The sequence below is a fragment of the Podarcis muralis genome, chromosome 11 (assembly GCF_964188315.1).
Source record: "Podarcis muralis chromosome 11, rPodMur119.hap1.1, whole genome shotgun sequence".
Lineage (NCBI taxonomy): Eukaryota > Metazoa > Chordata > Lepidosauria > Squamata > Lacertidae > Podarcis > Podarcis muralis.
In genome coordinates, this window is record NC_135665.1 from 49,251,120 (window position 1) to 49,266,816 (window position 15,697).

Genomic DNA, 15,697 nt, shown 5'->3' on the forward strand with positions numbered 1-15,697 from the left:
GGGGTCCCTTTACCTTTACCAGTGGTTAATAGTTAGCCTCCATCATGTTTTTGTTTGTTTGTTTTGACGCTGTCTTGATTAGTGGCCATCACCCTATTTTATCTTAATAGATTCTGTAAGTGTGTTATTGTGTTGGACAGGTAAGGCAGTTAAAAATGTAATTGCTCAGCATGCTCCTCCACTATAGTGATGACTTCTAGATATACACCTAACATCTAGTAGCAACACCATGTTACTGGCTGCAATTATTTACACCCTTATATGGGCCCTGTTGAAGTCAGTAGGACTTCCTTCTAAATAGACAAGTTACCCTTTAGTCCCCTTGCTCCTCATTTCATTAAAACTGCACCAAGATTGTTCTGTCATTTTTACTGATATTTTTTAATGATGGTTCTTACAGGAAGAGCAGGCTTGTGCTACTTGCCTAATACTTGCCTGTTCTTCTGCTGCTTGTGATAGAGAAGTATCTGTTTGGGCCACTCGAGCATTTTTCAGGTAAAATTATTCATATCTGCATTATGCCAAGAGATTATACTTTAAAAATCTATGGTATCCCAGCAGTAAATGGGTTGTGCTGGACTCTGGTTGGAACATATGAACTGTTAAAACTAAGCATTGCATAAAGTTTCATCGTGGAATAGCTGATTCCTGTTTCTCAGTAACTATTGTGCTATGTTTCATTTTGTCATTATAGATTTAAGATATGATCATGCCTCTCTGTACCTCACTCTTGAGAAAAATAGTTTAGGGAAAGCAGCATCTTAGTTCTAATTTGTGTTGAAATTACCTTTTTCATATTTAATTAGTAGGCACACAGTGGCCTTGTTTAATGAAACAAGCCAACTTCAAACCATGGTTTATGAAACTGACTTGCTTTAATAAACCATAGCTAAGGTTAGCCACATGGGACGCGGGGGGCTCTGTGGGTTAAACCACAGAGCCTAGGACTTGCCGATCAGAAGGTCGGCGGTTCGAATCCCCACGACGGGGTGAGCTCCCGTTGCTCGGTCCCTGCTCCTGCCAACCTAGCAGTTTGAAAGCATGTCAAAGTGCAAGTAGATAAATAGTTACCGCTCAGGCGGGAAGGTAAACGGTGTTTCCATGCGCTGCTCTGGTTCGCCAGAAGCGGCTTAGTCATGCTGGCCACATGACCTGGAACCTGTCTGCGGACAAATGCCGGCTCCCTTGGCCTATAGAGCGAGATGAGCACACAACCCCAGAGTCAGTCACGACTGGACCTAATGGTCAGGGGTCCCTTTACCTTTTAAGGTTAGCCACAGAGGCTCAATCTGTGTGTCGCATTAAACTGTAGGTAAAAACAAACTTTTGTTTAGCATGAACCCACAGAATGCTAATGCACACTGCTGAAAAGTTCTTGCTCCACTTCTGCTGCTGTCTGACTGTTTTACTGTCAGGGTCCAGGGGTGCCAACTTGAATGAAATATTGTGGGGCCCAGGTAAGCCCCGCCCTGCATAATTGATCACATGACACAGTGCGCATACACCATTTTAATGGCAATGCCCATCAACTTTGTGCGGGCCAAAGCCTTCATGGCCCCTAGGAGTTGGCTCCTATGTCAGGGTATGATTTGTTGTGATACCCAGCCTAATGGTTTGTGAACGGTAACCAAGGTTTGTTCATGGTTTACTGCATGTGGTTTCTTTGAGGGAAGCAAACCACAAACCCTAGTTCAGATGTCATGAACAGCAAGGCTCTGGCTTGTTTTCTGAGGGCACAGCAGCATGTGGAATGGAGCTAGGGCTTTTCAGCAGGGCAATTATGTCAGGAGCTAAAAGTTTCAACGGGGCTTGCTATCAGCATTCACCAGCTGATCTACACATGGGGACATTCCTAGTACAGCCAATCCTAGCAGGGCTTGATTGAGCGCTGCTTGCCAAAGAACGCTTGAAAGCGCACTTTAAACTTCCAGTTGTTCCTTTGCTGCCACCCTTTTGTCCTGTTTCACACCTGATGGTTAGCTGTGGGGCAGGTGGGCATGGTTAAGGAAAAACTGTTTTGGCAGTCCTAATTTGGCCTATAAGGGATGCGGGTGGTGTGGGTTAAACCACAGAGCCTAGGACTTGCTGATCAGAAGGTCGGTGGTTCAAATCCCCACGATGGGGTGAGCTCCCGTTTGGTCCCTGCTCCTGCCAACCTAGCAGTTCGAAAGCACATCAAAGTGCAAGTAGATAAATAGGTACCGCTCCGGCGGGAAGGTAAATGGCGTTTCCGTGTGCTGCTCTGGTTCGCCAGAAGTGGCTTAGTCATGCTGGCTACATGACCTGGAAGCTGTACGCTGGCTCCCTCGGCCAATAAAGTGAGATGAGCGCCACAACCCCAGAGTCGGCCATGACTGGACCTAATGGTCAGGGGTCCCTTTACCTTACTAATTTGGCCCATGGGCCAGAGGGCCCCTTGACACACCATTATAGGGTTTAGACATAGCATTAAACAGTGGGCGAGCTGTTTTTTACATATGCTTCACAATTCAGTCACCTAAAAAAGTATTTATTGACTGTTTGACTGCTTAAAAATAATCTGAGAACTGATTGCAGCGTTGATACAGTTGTTTTAATTTTGTGAATCTCAGATATGGTGGTGAAACACAGATGCGATTTCCATCCACCCTGCCGCCTCCAAGTAATGTGGGGTACTCACTGGGATCTCCTGTTCCACCTGGTAAGCAGCAAATATAGTCAGTACCTTTAGGCAAGAGGTTTTTTTTACCTTTTATTTTGCAAAAACATTCCATCCACTTGCACGCACTCGTGTAGCTTTAGTAGTCATTCACTACTGTTGGGTTCATGATTCAGAAGCACATTTATACTTACTGTACAAATGCCCTTCCCATGCTGAAAGAAGAGGAAATTGACAGTACTTTGAACTGTTTTAGTATACTGATCAATTTAGCAACATAAACCTCCTTCATATTTTATATCTACAATATGTGAGCGTTGAAATAGTGATAACAATAAATGAAGATTTGAGGGGGGGAACTAATTTTCTCTTTCTTTCACCCTTTCCCATGTGTGATGCAAAGATATGCCCGTCCCTCTAAATTCTTTCAATATGCCTTGAACTACAAGCCATCTCTGCCAGTGATATCTCATAGCAAACTGTGGATGGCAGACAATTACTGAATAAAAATATACTCAAAATGATCCCTTCTCCCTGCCTCAAACTCTTATATTGTAATCTCTTAAAGCTGTGCTCTGATTATTGCTTTTTTTAAAAATTGTTTTTATTAAAGGTTTTCTTGGGTTACAAAAGTACATACAGCATCTCTTCTTTCAGTTCATAGAATACTTTCTACAGATCACACATATTTGATGTGAGACACGTTATGGACAGCATAAAGTTGGGGGAGGGGAGAAGGGGGATAGTAAACTGTCATTCTTCTGCATAGTGTATGCATAAGGGTTTTATGTTAGCATCATGTAGGTCAGTTCTATTTCTGTTCATTTATTTGTTTTTGTTGGTGGTGAGATAGATATGGGGGTAGGGTGTGGATGGTTGCCTATAGTTGACTGCAATGAGTTTTGTTTGTGCGCTTGAGGGGGCTGTTGGATCAATTTGTGTGCTATTGGTGGGTTCCTGTTGTCTTGTTGGGCTATGCATTATTGCTTTATGGTTGCTTTATAGTATGCATTGCTCTTCTTATATTAGGTTCTCCAATGTCTGCTAGTAGCCCCTACCCTAATCCAAGCTTTTTGGCAACACCAGCCCAAGGTATTTCCTTTTAATTATTTAAATATATTTTTCTAGTACTTATAATCTTGTTTCTGTCCTTTTTTTAAAATGGAGTTTATGTTCCAGGTTTGCATCCTCCAACCATGTCAACTCCAGTGTTCACTTCAAGCAGTCATATGTCTCAACCCAGTGCTTCTCTTAGTGGGATAATGTGCCCCGAGATAGTGTTTTCTGGAAAGCACAATGGTATCTGCATATATTTCTCTCGGATCATAGGGTAAGTTATTTATGGAAAGGTGAGAAGACGTGTTGTTATAACCTGACAAAATGAAGTGTATCTTAACTGTGGTTGGTGGAAACAACCAACTTCAAATGGTGTTGGTATGTTTCCACTAAATATGGATAAGATTAATCACGGTTTAGGGTTTCACAGCACACTAAGCTGTGGTTAAACTTAAAAGGGAAGCAGAAGCTTCCAGTGCCGTCATGTGCTGATTACATGAAAATTCAAAATTGTATTTTCTTGCTTTCCAGAAACATTTGGGATGGAAGTATAGTTGTGGAGAGAGTTTTCAAGAGTGGCAATCGAGAAGTTGTAGCTGTAAGTACTGATGAGTATTAATGGCTGTTTTGGAATCTTACATGAAGTTTGTAAAGGTAGTTGGTAGTTTGGGGGTTAAGACTGGTGTTGATGTCTATATATGAAGGAAATCAACTTGGTGACTATTGGTCAGTGTGCCATCACAAAGCACCACACTGCATGAGAACCGTATTATTATTTTCTTCATTTCAGGAAGATGGATTTAGAAGGGAAGGACGAACATGTTTGTCCCTGTAATCATTGGGTTTAATAGGTTTGGCTGGAACTTAGTACCAGCATGAATCAGCAGAGGTGACTGTAACCTTTGATCTTCTTTGATAACAGTGGGTGCCAGATCCAAACACATCACTTCACTGTTGTGCCATTCTTAGTATAGGCATATTCAGAGCTTGGGGGGGGGGGGGAGAGTAATAAATGCATAGTAATTGCAAGCCTTTAAACTCAAATGCTGATGATAATAAAGTTCAGGGGTCGGCAACCTGTGGCCCATGGGGTCTAACCAGCCCATGGACCCACGCCGCCCGCTCGGTCGGCTCCTGTGTGCTGCGCTAAACCGGCGCAGAGCAGAACGGGGACTGCCTTCCGCAACACTGGCTGGCTTCCCATTGGCTGCAGGAAGTTCCTGCAGCCAATGGGAAGCTGCACGTGCCTCCTCCATGCCGGAAGGAGAGCCGAAAATAGTGGTTGCGCATGTGTGCGTGCGCACACTCCAGCCCACCACGGTGTCTGCAGGACCGTGAACAGACCCAAGCCACAAAAACTTTGCCGGCCCCTGATAAAGATGAATAGCAAGTTTCATCTTTGAATTCTACTCCTCACCCAAATTCTCTTCAGATAGAAAACAGCTTGTCATATAGAAGGGTTCAGCCATCCCTCTCCCAAAAATATTAGTAGCTTAATTTTGCAGAATCAAGTGATAGGTTTTCCCCTTCAAGGTGGTGGTGGGGGTTGCAAGTTTGAATTCTCCCTCTTGGTGATCTCAAAACAAAAATCCATTACTACGGAAAAAACAATTTTTGGGGAAAGGACAGGTTTGAAGGTTAATCTCTTGATTCTTCACAATGTGTAAGCTTAGAAAAGCAGTTATTTGTGTAAACGTAGATCTGGATTCTGTTTACCTGTTGCCAGGTGTGTTTCTCTGGAGGTTCTGGGGTAGGGCAATCTTGATGATTGGGAAGTGTAACTAGTAACTAGGCAAGGCTGGTTTAGGAAGTTACGCCATAAAGGGAGATTCTGGCCCCAACACCAACTCTTCCTGATCATCACAGCAAAGAGCTTTTTCAGCTTGTCCAGAGCTGCACAGAATTGGTTCAGCAGCAACTAAAAGGTTTGCCTTTTTCTCATCCCCATCTCCCTCGTAAGGAGTGGCTTCCTCTACAGTTCTCTTTTCATGCACAGGGGAAAGGAGAAATTTGTGGTCTTCCCTTCTTCCCCTGTCTGACTCCAGCTCAAAAGGTTTTGCAAAGCAACATTTCCTAACAATGACTTTTCCTGGTTACCGGAGGACTCACTTCCTAGTCATCCACCCAGAAACCTCCAAGAACAGAAATTTAGAATAAGTTAAAATCAGTTAGTTTCAAATATGTTCATTTCAGTTAACCTCTTTCTTGTTTAGGTTGAAAGCAGTGTTCCACCACAAGTGTTAGAAACTGTACTACAAGAATTAAAAGGGCTGCAGGAATTTTTGGATAGGAATGCACAATTTGCAGCAATAGGATCCCTTAGAAATCCCAGGTAAGATTAAGGGTGTTGAGGAAAACAAGCATTGGTGGTTGACAGCTGTGTTGTACAGATAACTGATATGAAAGTTTGAGTTGTTCCCTTAGAAAACATATGTATCTCCAATATTTATGGATGGATATTTGTGGTCTTTATATCAGATATATTATCCAACTTAATAGGTCTCTATAGCAGCTTACAAAATACAGCTTAGGCCAGTTTTCAGCCACATATTGCTTCTGGAGCGACCATATTTCTTCTGTGAACTACCAACACTTTTACAGTTTAATCAGAAACCACAAATGAGGACTTTGGGGGACCAAAAAGGGACTGTGCATTAACCTGCCAATCCTCAGGCTGCAGGTACTAAACTGACTTATGCCAGACTCCTGGTCTAGAATAGCTTCCTAATAACTCCCAGAGCACTTTAATTTAGGGCTCACAGCCCTATGGGAGACTCAAAGTCAGCAAATACAAAGTAGAACTCGTTTGCCCTACCTGTCCCTAAGTCGTCTTATTAGATGGCCTTTCCCAGACAAAACAAAAAGGTGCTTTGCAGGATGCTTAAAAGGATGGTGAATCTGAGTTCACTGTTAACATATTAAACAGCTTCTGCTATCTAAACCAGTTTTTACTACTGTATATTTGGCATGCGACGGCCCCAAGCACACCATACCCTATTTATACACTATACATTTTTTCCTTGTCTTTCATGAAAAAGCTTTGCCACCTCAGCTAACCTGCAGCAGCGATTACTCGGATTCATGCGGTCCGATGGTGGAAGTTCTCAGCAACTGCAGCAAGAGCTCCAGAGAAAGTTTCATGGTAGATAAATAGCTCTTTTTTATTTTTTCCCCTCTTCTTTAGCATGTATCTTTGAAGAAAAATACATGGGGACAATTTCTCTCTAGCTTTAATAGTAAGCAGTGAATATTTTGAGACTGTTTGAAAGAGAGAGGCTAGAAATAGAAAAAGCAACTTGAAAGAGAAGTTGCTGAATTACAACTCATTACCAAACTAAAAACTATGGAGAAACCTGATCTGAAGAGAGATATTGGATTCATGTCCCATTATACACACTAAAGCTAAATTTGGTCATCCATCCCTTTAAAAATCCCTTGCCCTTCCCTGTGGAACCAACTGCCGCAACAGTCATCAACAGTTATAAGGTTGAACCGACCTCTGCTTCAGAGTATCTGACGAAGTGTGTATTACACACGAAAGCTCATACCTTGAAAGCTATTTAGTTGATCTTCAAGGTGCCACTGGAATTATTAAAAAATATTTTTTTTCATCTTGTTATTTATTATGACTGCATTACCATATTAGGGATCATTTAAACCTGGTGAATCCTATCCAGCAGAGAAGTGTTAGGTAAAGGGACGCCTGACCATTAGGTCCAGTCGTGACCGACTCTGGGGTTGCGCACTCATCTCGCTTTATTGGCCGAGGGAGCCGGCGTACAGCTTCCGGGTCATGTGGCCAGCATGACTAAGCCACTTCTGGCGAACCAGAGCAGCGCACGGAAACACCGTTTACCTTCCCACCAGAGCGGTACCTATTTATCTACTTGCACTTTGACGTGCTTTTGAACTGCTAGGTTGGCAGGAGCTGGGACCAAGCAACGGGAGCTCACCCCGTCGCAGTGATTCGAACCGCCGACCTTCTGATCGGCAAGTCCTAGGCTCTGTGGTTTAAACCACAGCGCCACCTGCGTCCCATAGCAGAGAAGTGTTAGAGCTGGGTAATCCTTGCGATCCCTTCATGCCACATAGTTCTTTGTTTCTAGTGCTTGAAAACATTTTGTGAAAGCACCTGACACATTTGCCCTTGTGTGTATGACATGTTCAGGGGATAGAAATAAGTTATAATTTAGCAGTGTCCGTTTCACTTTTACAGCGGAGGCACAATTAGCAGAGAAGGCCTCCCTTCAAGGCATCCAGCAACTTGTTCGGAAAACCTGCCAGGCTTTGGCGCTGTGGAAGCTTCTTTGTGAGCATCAGTTCAACATTGTCGTGGGTGAACTTCAGAAGGTATGTGCCACAGCACTCCTTGCTTCTTCTTTTATTTTTAAATCAATTAATATATTCAATCACAATACTCCAATTAAAATAAAAAAAACTAAAATAAAAAAGACCAAATTATAGTCCAAATTATAGTTATTAATTTTTCAGAGCTCCCCACGGTCTGGATCTCTGAAGCATATCTCTACATCTCAGTCCTGCCTCTCCTCGTTGTTTCCATATTTTCCACATCTCGATTTTGACACTTTATAATTCTCCGTCCCTGAGTCCACGATTCTCAATCATGTCAAACATCATGTACTTTCATCCATCGAATACAGCTTTGTTAGTATATATTTTTCCAATTGTCTTTTTATCAGCGCAGCTTCCTCTGACTCCATTCCAATCCGGGATGTTGTCCAAGTCTGTTATCTGAAGTTTAATGGCGCAGCAACTCCCAATCATTAATTGTCCAAACCTTCCTTTTGAGCTTTATTGAACCAGTACCTTCCAAGTTAAATTGTTAGGCAAAACCGTTTGCAATATTACAATGTAGATAAACTGTATTCCACAAATATTTGGCGATCGATCAGCCTTTGAGCACTCCTTGCTTCTTGACCTGGAAGACAGGAGTTTTATTGCTCAAAGCAGAACATTGGGATCTTCTGGACAATAGCTATCACTTAGTGGTTTTGCAGTCTATGAAATATTTCAGAGTGTCTCAGTATTTTAAAAGGCAACCTGAAAAGTACCAAAATCATTTGTAATTATGATGCGAGTTCTTATATTGGTTTATTAAAACAGAGTTTCACGCAGATGTAGAGGGTGGTTTGCAGGTTGTGCCCTTCTCTGCTGACATTATCAAAGTTATTTTAATCTTAGGCATATTTTAAGAAAAGATAACGTGTGCTGTAAATTATGCTCTCCTTGATAGTTTGTTGTAATGTAAATGCAGCAGGATTTCTCTCTTACGAAATTTAAACAAGAAAAAAGCATTTACAGAAAAAATTGGGGGTGTGCTTTTTCCATAGGAGCTTCAGGAACACCTGAAAGTGACTACTTTCAGAGACTTGGTAATTAGAGATAGAGAGCTAACTGGAGCCCTTATTGCATCCCTCATCAACTGTTACATCAGAGACCATGCTGCTGTTGATGGGATTAGTTCACATTTACAAGACATCTGCCCGCTGCTCTACAGCACAGATGATGCTATCTGTTCCAAGGTATGGTATAGTAACCAATATGAGAAGAAGTAAGGGTGTGGGGTTTTTTTGTTCGGTTGTGTGTTTCCATTAGCATGCTATTTCTGCATCTAGTGAGGGCAATATAAAATGAGAATTGCATTGTGTCATGCTGTGCTCAGAATAATACACATATAGAAGTGTTAAGATTTATCCGTTGTCACCGGAAAATATTTAATATTAAACTACTGCAATCATTTTAAGAAAATAATTGAAAGGTGAGTGTTACGATCTGTAGAAGGATAAGGGGACTGCTTAGCACAAGAATAATTTCCTAGACAAAAAAAATCACTTCTGGCCAGGAAGTAGAAGAATTTATTGACTTCGTTAAGTGTTAGGGATGCTTCAACCTCCATCTCAGTAAATCAACATGCAATGCAAAGCTGCTATAAGCCTTGGCTTCCCGCTGAATGTTCAGTGTGTGGAGTTCAAATGAAGAATGCAGACTTTGATCTATGCTTGTGTCTTACTAGGCAAATGAACTACTTCAGCGGTCCCGACAAGTTCAGAACAAATCTGAAAAAGAGAAGATGCTAAGAGAGTCATTGAAAGAATATCAACAGATTAGCACACAGGTAGATCTTGCCAATGTCTGTGCACAGTATAGGCAAGGTGAGTTACAAGCATCACTGAACTTTAACTTTATGAATATAGTGTTGTTTCCAGTGTTAAGCCATCCTCAGAGTAGACCCAGTGGGTGGTATTCAGCTAGGTTTTATTCAGAGTAGACCCATTGAAAGTAATGGACCTAGCTTAGTCATGTTCTTTAATTTCAGTGGGTGTACTCTGAGTATAACTTAGTTGAATACCACCCATTGAAAGAAAGGGACATGATTTAGGAGCATAATTTCTACTGATCAACTTATCTTTATCTCTGCAGACCAACTGCAACAGGAATATCAGTATTAAACAGTATAGGAAATGATGCACATACCTCACAGTTAGAAAAAAATACAACAGTAAAGAACACATATTTTTCCCTATCTGCTGCCATCCAGTGGCCCAGAACGCTGGTGTGCTCTCTGCGCTGTTCACAAGGAGGCAGGCTCTTCTGAGAGTGGCTGGGTCCTGCAACTGGAGGCACCTTCCCACGTCTTCTCTGAAACTATTCTTTCTTCTGCCTCTGCATTGAACAGATGCAGGTCTCCTGCTTTTTGCAGAACAGATTTTTTAAAATAAGAGGAAAAGATAGGAACCACGGAGTGAGAGTGTGCTCCTGCTGCCAGCTTTTGGCTACTCCAAACCAACCTCATGGCTGCGTTTCACCCTCTCTCACTCCCTAACTCCTGTCTCCTTCCTGAAAGAATGAAGTCGCAAGCAGGGTAACTGTGACTTGTGTTTGGTTTCATGGCCAGACACCATTTCCTCCTCCACCTTCAAATAAAATTCAGATTCCCTGTAATTTTTATGTTTGTGTGCATCAGGCAGATTTTATCATTTGAGAAATCTGATATCATTTGTGTAACACTTAATACGTGAATTGAGGGTTTCAGAAACTAATCACACAGTACTCGTGGTTTTGCATTTGTTTGAATTACAGTGGTACCTCGGGTTACAGACGCTTCAGGTTACATACGCTTCAGGTTACAGACTCCGCTAACCCAGAAATAGTACCTTGGGTTAAGAACTTTGCTTCAGGATGAGAACAGAAATCGTGCGGCGGCAGCGGGAGGCCCCATTAGCTAAAGCGGTACCTCAGGTTAAGAACAGTTTCAGGTTAAGAACGGACCTCCAAAACGAATTAAGTACTTAACCCGAGGTACCACTGTATACTATCCTTGCATAAAATACTGAAAAATTGAGAAAACCTAGTTTTCCGGGGCTTCACAGAGGGACATAGTTTTCAAAATGTGGGTAGATGCACAGCTGCCCCTGCAGCCCACAGCATCAGATAATTAGAATTAGGACTTTGCATTTTCTAATTTGAAATAGGTTGTTTGTATTCATTTTGTCAATGTTCTGTAATATTATGTTCACTCTTATCTCTGTTGATGTATTTTTTTTTCTTTTTAATCTCAAGTACGTTTCTATGAGGGTGTGGTAGAACTTTCTCTCATGGCTGCAGAGAAGAAAGATCCCCAAGGTCTTGGACTCCATTATTACAAAAATGGAGAACCAGAGGAAGATGTTGTTGGATGTCAGGCTTTCCAGGAAAGGCAAGTTTTGGGTTACAATTGAAATTTTCTTCAGGGCAGAGAATGAATGAATGAATGAATGAATGAATGAATGAATGAATCTTTATTTGCTTCAGCCATCGGCCATAGCAATAAAACAACAATACGATATACAAAAAATAAAAATAAAAAGTCAATTATATAAAATACATTTTAGGTTTTGAATCAATAGTCAAATAGTGAATCTTATTCTAATTGCCCCAGCTAAAAACCTTGCAACCTTTGCTGTCACCTGCTCATCTTGATCTGCCAAGAGAAAGGACACTGTGGCAGTGGCTGGGTGACCCGGAATAGACAATAAAAGAGGGGTGATAATCTCATTCCTCAAGTCTTTATAAAGAGTGCAAGCCAAAAAGGCATGTGCCACCGATTTGGTGCTGCCATCTCCACAAGGACATAAGGACATAAGCGTTTTTCGTGTGGAATCTGTTGGAACCGTCCCTTAAGTACAGCCAAGGGCAACACATTCAATCTTGCAAGAGTAAAGGCACATCTGTATTTTAGAATTGCTAGGTTATGCAGATAGGGTGCCAGAGAGTCGAAATGGGTAGGTGGAAAATAGTCACACCATGGGCAAAATTTCCTTATTGTGGCAAAGTTGTTCTGACGCTCGATAACATTTAGGCGCTGACAGATTAGACTGTTTGCTTTACTAAAACCCAACGTGAGTTTTAGGACAGAGATGTTAGCAGTTGTTTTCCGAGGTTGTGGATTTATGGAAATAAAGTAGACAAAAGGAGGAGTGGGGTGCCTTAAGGTTCCCTCTGCCTGGGCTGGGCTTAACCTGAGGCACTGGGACTCCCCTCTCCAGGCTTTGTAATCTTAAATACAACAAAAGCTGTATTTGTGAGCACAGATAGAAAAAAGGCACATTGATGGTAAAAATGGCTACTTAAAATTACAAAAACTACATACACTTTAATATCTTGTGGAGGTGTGTATATGAGGGGGGGTTTTTTATGTCAAAATAAAAAGTGACCAGTTGTGATGTTTATTTTTTACCTTCCTGAGAAATGGGAAGGGTCCAAATTTTTAAGATTCACCATTGTCATCCCCCCTGCCCCTGCAGATGTGTAACCAAGGAAGAGTGACAGAGTGGGTCGTCGGTGTGTGTTTCTTTATGTTGCTTTATCCACTAATTATTTTGAATTGCAGGCGAATTCCCACATATTTTCTACAGCCATTCCAGCCTCTGGCAATCTAGGAAGTGATGTTAAGAGTCAAAAGTTTCTACTGTCTTGCACAAAATAACATGCATATGCAAGACAGTAAATTGTTGCTGTGGGTGCTTGGAAGTTTTTGCTTATGAGTCATTTTCCTATGATTTCCACTTTTTTTGCAGGCTAAACAGCTATAAGTGCATCACGGACACTCTCCAGGAGTTAGTCAATCAAAGTAAAGCTGCTCCACAGTCTCCCAGCGTGCCCAAAAAACCTGGTCCTCCTGTCTTGACATCAGATCCCAATATGCTAAGCAATGAAGAAGCAGGACATCATGTAAGAAAAAACATGGCATACATTGAATTGCCATTAACTTTGCCCAGGAAGTACTTTTAAACTTGTCATAAATCTAATATCTAGGAGTCAAAGAACTGCTTTAGCTATGCCGAAGGAAGGCCTTGAGTAGGCCAAGGAAGGGCCCGCTATTGGATAAAATTCCCTTCAGGACATGTATGTTTTTTCAGATCCAGACTACTAACTTACTGTAAATTTATTGTGAAGCTGTTAGTACAGTTTAACAACCTTCACCTGTATTGTTATTTTTTTCAAAGATCTTTATTGAAACTTAACATAAATACATAATAACCAAAATTCCCAATGATTCCCTCACATAAAATATAATATCTAAATTACAAAAGCTGCATAATTATACACTTAATTATAAAACCCACCACCCACCCTCTACTTCCCTCCACAGCAATTTGACTTCTTTATATTTCTTTCTGCCTTCTCCCCCTGGCATTCTATAATAAAATATTTTTGTTAAATTCTGATTTTTACTTCTTTCTTTATTGATTTTGTTATTTCTACATTTTTATTCTAAGCCTCTTAGCATGTCATTTTTAGAACAATATTTTGACATATAATCTTCGAAATACTTCCACTCCATTCTTAACTTTTGATTTGATTGATATCTTATAATTGAAGTTAATTTTGCCAATTCTATATACTCATTTAATTTAGAAATCCACTCTTCTTTTGTTGGTGTGTCCTGAGATTTCCATTTAGTAGCAATCACGACCCTGGCAGCTGTTGTGGCATATAAAAAGATTATAAAAACCTTCACCTGTATTATTCATTAGAGGAAATTAAACTGGTGCATAGGAAACACCTAGTAGGACTAAAAGTGTAATAAAAATATACTGTTAGAGATAATTTTCAATTCCCTCCCCTTCTCTCATTGCAGTTTGAACAAATGCTAAAATTGGCCCAGCGTTCTACGGATGAACTTTTTAGTATTGCTCTTTACAGCTGGTTGGTGCAAGCTGATCTGTCAGATAAACTGCTGCAAGTAAGTAAGGTCACAGACCAAGTTGATGAAGATAAATAAATACAATGTATGGTGTTTAAGATACACAACTTCATTGTCACATTTCATAAAGCACTGCATTAGCAAGCTAATAATAGGACTTTACATTTCCCCCCTTGATTCCTGCAGATAAACTCTCCCTTTCTGGAGCCATATTTGGCACGTATGGCCAAAGTTGATCAAAACAAAGTTCGCTATATGGATCTTCTGTGGAGGTTTTTTGAGAAAAACGGAAGTTTTAGTAATGCAGCCAGAGTACTTGCAAAATTGGCAGATATGCATAGGTAAGGGTAGCTTGTTATCAGTAATTGCATCTAATGTTGTTTGTTTGTTTGTTTGTTTGTTTGTTTGTTTGTTTGTTTGTTGCTCAGCCTTCACTGTAAGGTCCCAGGGCAGGTTGAAGTACTTCCTGTCTTCTTTAGTTATTTACTTAGGTTACAATTTTTGCAAAGCAATCTTCATGACACTAAGGTAGGACAGAACTTGTGATCCATCAAACTCAGGTATGGCCAAACTTGGCCCTCCAGCTGTTTTGGGACTACAATTCCCATCATCCCTGACCACTGGTCCTGTTAGCTAGGGATGGTGGGAGTTGTAGTCCCAAAACAGCTGGAGGGACAAGTTAGGCCATGCATGCCTGATCAGACTGAACAAACCTACTGACCAGGTATTGGGGGCTCAACGTGTTTGACAATCTTCCTGTGATTGCATCCCCAAGTTTGCCTTAAAAACAAGATTACTGACCCCCCAGATGAGTTGTCATACATGGCTGGCTGGTGAGCTGTGTTTGACTGGTAGATCCACAAATTAAAAGCTTTGAAATGGATCTGCAGGTAAATCAGGGGCTTAATTCTGTTTGAATACAATCACGTATATGAACATAAAATTAATTATGCAATTCATGTTGTGGAGAACTGGACTTAGGGTTCAGGCTGCAATCCTAGGCACACCTTGAACTTACAAGAGCTTTTTCTGAGTATGCATGTAGAGTGGGATGGAGACTCTCCAGCCCAGGCATAGGCAAACTCGGCCCTCCAGATGTTTTGAGACTACAGTTCCCATCATCCCTGACCACTGGTCTTGTTAGCTAGGGATGATGGGAGTTGTAGTCCAAAACCATCTGGAGGGCCAAGTTTGACTATGCCTGCTCCAGCCTATGGGCCAGACGTGGCTTGTGGAAGGTTCCTATCCAGCCTGCAACCTCTCTTCCCTAGTCCTGAGCCTCTGCCAATGGAGGAAGAGATCACCTTGTTTCTATACTGGGAATGACCTTTTTTCAGCACCCCACCTGATATAGGAGGAAGAGAGATTGCATCCCCCCTCTGGAGATTCTTTTGGCTATCTATGGGTGAGGAGAGTGATTCAAACTTACTCCCGATCATGCCCAAGGTATAATCTCAACTAGCCTTAAAGAAGTAGCAATGTTTTCTTAAGACACCAACATGGAAGCATTTTTTCCATGGCATACAGTGTGGGGGACTCCAGTAGCATAGGATGTGGCTGTAGCTACTAATATAAAAGCATTTACATGTATTGAGGAAATTTATTGTGGATAGCAGTTGATAAGTTTTGACCACGTTATCAGACCATGCATCTGTATGTAACGTTTCTAAAACTGAATTTTTATTGGTTTCTATGTATTTCTAGATGGTATAGAAGAAATGGCCAAGGTGCAAGATGCGAGGAGATACAGGAGTAATGGTGTTAGAGCAGTTAGACAAAGACTAACGTACTGCAGA

General features: G+C 41.3%; 1 protein-coding gene across 1 annotated transcript in view; it reads left to right on the forward strand.

Moving 5' to 3' along the window:
* The window catches only part of NUP155 (nucleoporin 155), a 41,048-nt gene that overhangs the window by 15,307 nt on the left and 10,044 nt on the right, over positions 1–15,697 (forward strand). The window contains exons 15-28 of the mRNA XM_028748763.2: positions 401–495; positions 2,592–2,680; positions 3,668–3,730; positions 3,818–3,968; positions 4,226–4,292; positions 5,908–6,026; positions 6,733–6,836; positions 7,911–8,044; positions 9,046–9,237; positions 9,729–9,867; positions 11,276–11,411; positions 12,772–12,925; positions 13,836–13,940; positions 14,088–14,242. Coding sequence (XP_028604596.1) covers positions 401–495; positions 2,592–2,680; positions 3,668–3,730; positions 3,818–3,968; positions 4,226–4,292; positions 5,908–6,026; positions 6,733–6,836; positions 7,911–8,044; positions 9,046–9,237; positions 9,729–9,867; positions 11,276–11,411; positions 12,772–12,925; positions 13,836–13,940; positions 14,088–14,242 — 1,703 coding nt within the window. The remainder of the gene's footprint in view (positions 1–400; positions 496–2,591; positions 2,681–3,667; positions 3,731–3,817; positions 3,969–4,225; positions 4,293–5,907; positions 6,027–6,732; positions 6,837–7,910; positions 8,045–9,045; positions 9,238–9,728; positions 9,868–11,275; positions 11,412–12,771; positions 12,926–13,835; positions 13,941–14,087; positions 14,243–15,697) is intronic.